Source organism: Hipposideros armiger, unplaced genomic scaffold (genome assembly GCF_001890085.2).
Source record: "Hipposideros armiger isolate ML-2016 unplaced genomic scaffold, ASM189008v1 scaffold_2369, whole genome shotgun sequence".
Lineage (NCBI taxonomy): Eukaryota > Metazoa > Chordata > Mammalia > Chiroptera > Hipposideridae > Hipposideros > Hipposideros armiger.
This window is the reverse complement of record NW_017733705.1, coordinates 20,610-25,239: the sequence shown is the minus strand read 5'-3', so window position 1 is coordinate 25,239 and position 4,630 is coordinate 20,610. Positions and strand designations below refer to the sequence as shown.

General features: G+C 38.1%; 1 protein-coding gene across 1 annotated transcript in view; it reads left to right on the top strand.

Moving 5' to 3' along the window:
• Positions 1-6: 6 nt before the first annotated feature.
• Positions 7-4,630, top strand: part of ARHGAP19 (Rho GTPase activating protein 19) — a gene marked incomplete at its 3' end in the record, with an annotated part of 24,565 nt that continues 19,941 nt past the window's right edge. Inside the window, exons 1-3 of the mRNA XM_019634962.1 lie at positions 7-96; positions 1,000-1,080; positions 2,576-2,785. Coding sequence (XP_019490507.1) covers positions 12-96; positions 1,000-1,080; positions 2,576-2,785 — 376 coding nt within the window. The remainder of the gene's footprint in view (positions 97-999; positions 1,081-2,575; positions 2,786-4,630) is intronic.

Sequence of the window (4,630 nt, the reverse complement as noted above, 5' to 3'; positions counted from 1 at the left end):
TGGCCCAGCTGATGGGAGAAGTGGACCTTAAGTTGCCTGGTGGGGCTGGCCCAGCTTCAGGATTCTTCCGGTCTCTAATGTCTCTCAAGCGAAAGGGTAGGAGATGTGTCTGTGAAGGGTGGGCGCGTCTCAGCTCTTTCCTGGGCTTCACTCGTCACATCTGCGTGTTCACTGGAGAGTATGCTATTAACCGTAAAGCATTTTTGGTCATTTTTTTTTTTCATAAGTAGCAAAACCTTAAGTAATTTTGATAAGAATATAAAAACAGTCTAGATAAACTAAAGCAAATATGTCAGTGCCCGAGAGATTGACATCATTAGTTTAGGTAGTTATCGGGGTCCCTTGATTTTTATGCCCTTTTAATACTATACTAAAATAATATTTTAAAAAACAAAGTTACACAGCGGGAGAGTACGGTAAATAAAGTTTGAACATGTTTTTCTTTCAGTTGTTAGTACTCAAATGTTTTCATTTCATGGAATGCATTTAATAAGGCAAATACCTATGAATCACCTGTCCAAAAAAACTTTCCCAGAAAATAAATTGTAGCACTGCTTTTGATAAGATATTAAAGAGGTACTATTTTATTTTATTAAATGTAAGGAAATCATTAACGTAGCAAAAGTTTTAACATTATAACAGATCAGACCCTGTACCAACTCTCGTGGATAGTCTGTCATGCTTTGACAATTATGACTCTTAAGCTCTATTTTTTGTTTGTTTTTATAAGTTCAACGTTTTAGGTATTATTACTTAAATGAGAAGATGTTCTTTGCCTTCAAGGAACCTACCATCCAATATTAAACTTGCGGAGAGTTGATTGAGAGTCGTTTTGGTTGCATATTCGGGTGCACTTCTAGCTCTAAGGTTTTTTTTTTACTGACCTCATGAAAACATTTGCTGAACTGTAACCTAGGATGCCTGAGTGGTTTCTCGTGTGCTGATTTTGTACTATTTGTGGAAATATAGCCCTGTTCTATCCTATTTTTTTTTTTTTAGAAAAAGGAGTAGTATTTGGATCTCCACTGACAGAGGAAGGTATTGCCCAGATATACCAACTAATTGAATATCTCCACAAAAGTAAGACTCCTTGAAATTTTGTTGTTCTTTGTTAATAAACGGTGGCCAGTTTTCTATTGGGAGTTCACATCCTTGAGTTAGTAGGTTGCCAATTAACCATCAACAAAGACATTAGTCAGGGATAATTTCAGGTGGCATGTTTCTAAATATATTTCCTTTCAAATTTCAATACATACGGTTGTTTTTTTCTCAAGGGTGTATATAAATTAGATCGTGTCTATAAAATCACATTTTATCCTTGACTTAGACATTTTTTCTGGAAAAATTCATTGTCCCTAAAGAATCGTAACATGTTCTCAAGGGAGCATGATTTATCACCAAAGGTACTTTTCATCCCTAGAATTCTGTGATTAAAATACACTCTTCTCTTAATTCCTATTTCATTTTTTAGTAGTCAGTGCCGGTTATGTCATTGCTCTAAATGCTTGGCACAGCTGAGTATATGTGAAATGTGTGGCATTATATGATACTTTGATAAATTCAACACAAACACTTATTTATGGCTTATTCAATGTGGCCATGTGCTAGGAGCTAGAGCAGAGATTGTAAACTGGCAGCCTAAGGGCTTGAGTCATCTACATTCATGTTTTATTTGGTTGGCAAATGATTAAATTAAAAATAAAATTATTTATCAGTGTTTTAAAATGGGGAAATTTAAGGTTTTCAGTTCCTGGGGATGACAGGAAGATCTAACATCCTTGGGCCCTGTTGCCAGTTTGACACAATCAGCTTAGAACACAAGTATGTGCTCTCCAGTTTGTTATGGTTTCTGTTCATTCATTTAATTTACTGTTACCTGCTTGGCCCTATAGGCATTTGAACTTGGACCCCTCGATTAAGGAGTTAGATGAGGATAAATATGTACCTAAGCTGAAAACATGAACTCTCATGCTTCTTCCAGATCAAACCAAAACTATATGTCTGATCTTTTTTATCCCCTTAGATTAGCTTAGAACCTAGTTGGAGGGAAGCATAGTTTAGTGGGGATGACCCTAAGCTCCTGGAATCTTAGGCGAAAGGTGACCTGACAGGTCAGAGTTCCAATTCCTGGGGCAATGCAGAGACTCTAGATTCATTTTGGGCTGGGAAACCATTCACAGGAGCAAGAAACCTCCACAGATGAGCTCAGCCCCTTCAAACAAAGTCTGGATGGCCAAAAGGGAGGGGACTTCAGGGGAGATTTGACTTTTCTTTCAACTTCTTTTTCAAGCTCATTTTGATTGTTTAACTTAAATTCAGTCTTCCGATGTGCCTCAGGAGGTTGAATTGACTGCTGGGCAAAGCAGCTCTTAGTCTGGGAGATCTCCAGGTGTTCAGGGATGTCCTCATGGGCTAGTGAGTTCTAAACTACTCTGGGAAGAAAGGCAAAAACCTCCTTCAAGGACTGTGTAAAGGGCCTTTCAAGTGTTAAGTAGCCATTTATGACTTATTTTAATCATACTCTCTCTTTTTACTTCCTTTTTGCCTGTCCTCTCTTTTCTTACATGCTAAACAGACTTGCGTGTAGAGGGCTTGTTTAGAGTACCAGGGAATAGCGTCCGGCAGCAGATTTTAAGGGATGCTCTCAATAATGGAACTGATATTGACCTGGAATCAGGGGAGTTTCACTCCAATGACGTTGCCACCTTGCTGAAGATGTTTCTAGGAGAGTTACCTGAGCCCCTGCTGACACACAAACATTTTCACGCACACTTGAAAATTGCTGGTGAGTATAGGTGGTGAGAAGGAGATGTAAATACATTTCTTTCAATTTAATGAAGTCCTTTGGAATTTTCCTGTTGTTTGTAACGAATCCACAGCAGTACTTCTGCTAATATTGGTTAAGACTTCATGATATATCTGGACTTTTGTGGGTCCTTGTAAGTATTGGCCAGCTAAGTTTGATTTAATCAAATGTTTCTCTTGCTAAATTAGTCCTTTGAAGGTAAGGTCTGGGTTTTATTCATTTTCGTATCTCTGACGGATCCTCGTATAATGCTTTGAATATTTTAGTTGCTCCATAAATGTATGTTTTTCATTGGATTGATTCACATACCTGAGATGCTTACAGGTGTGCTACATTTGCCTTGGTCTCAGACTTTTGCTAAATGTCATTATGCCTCATTTGAGATCCTCTCTACTCTTGGAAGTTTGTTTTTTTTAAATAATTTCATTTGTTTTCTAAATTGGCAATACATTCATATAGTTCAAATTCAAAGGTTCAAGAGAGCACACAGTGAAAAGCCTCCCACTCTTGTTCCCCAGCACCCAGTTTTCCTCCCTAGAGGCAACCAATGCTGTGATTTCTCATGTATCCTTCCAGAGATATTTTATACACTTACAAATACTTACATTTATTCCTTTTCTCTCTTTTTATGTAATGGTAGGGTATTATATACATGGTTCTGTGGTTTGCTTTTTAAAAAAATGTATCTTGGAGAATGTTCCAGTTTCAGCTCATAATTTCTTCATTCTCCTTTATGCCTGTGTGGTAGGGAATTCGTTCTTAAATTGCATAGCGGTTGTGCTGCCATGGGCGGTGAGTGCACGCAGCATCCAAGTCCACACTGCATTCACTTAGTTTGCTGCCCTTGAGCATTTTCCTCTTGCTTCTCATTTTAAGGGAAATACATGTAAGATTTTTTTCTTTTGAATAATTTTTACTACATTAAAAAACTAAGTTNTTGGAAGCAGAATTTTTCCAAGTGGCTTAGAGAGAAAACTACCTGAGAAAAGGTTGAATGTAGATGATAGGCCAGAGGCATCCAGAATTTAAGGATTTTAAAATAAAAGTTATTTCTGGACCTGGGCAAGCCTGAATTTTCATCTATTTTATGTAACTTTGCCTTCCATTCTAGTGAAGTCTTTCTGGTTATGAGGAATAGAATTCAGGGGTGCCTGGCTCAATTAAAGGAGGCCAATTATAAGGACATACCTGCCCGTGTAGGGACCCAGGACCCAGAGAACCCTAAGGGTAGAGCCATTGTCTCCAAAATGTCTACTACATTATTTAGGTATAATTTTAGCTCTTAAATAGTATCATGCTTCCTGTCACATGGTTTCTGTGGTATTTGACACTAGTCTAAATGTGATGCTGTCAGCAGTTGATCATTGCATGGGAAACACTGTATAGTACTGGCTGTATTCCCAAGAAGGCCTTAATTTGATGATTACTCATTGCTGTATTAGGGAGAGTAGCTGTAGGTCTGATGTCCTACAAGTATTTAACAGTAGTAATTCAGGGTTTAACTGTTCTAGTAAGGAAATGTGGCCTATGTGACTACCAATTCTAATATGCTATTAGATTTGGGAGGCTGTAAGGATCTATATTTTCCTACAGTATGTGCCTAAAATTAAGAGGCAAATTCAGGGCATATCATAGAGACTATCTCATACCTTTTCTTTTCTTTTTTATTGGGGAACAGTGTGTTTTTCCAGAACCCATCAGCTCCAATTCAAGTAGTTGTTTCAATCTAGTTGTGGAGGGTGCAGCTCCGTGGACCTGGCAGGGATCGAACCAGCAACCTTGGTGTTATGAGCACTGTGCTCTAAACAACTGAGCTAACCAGCC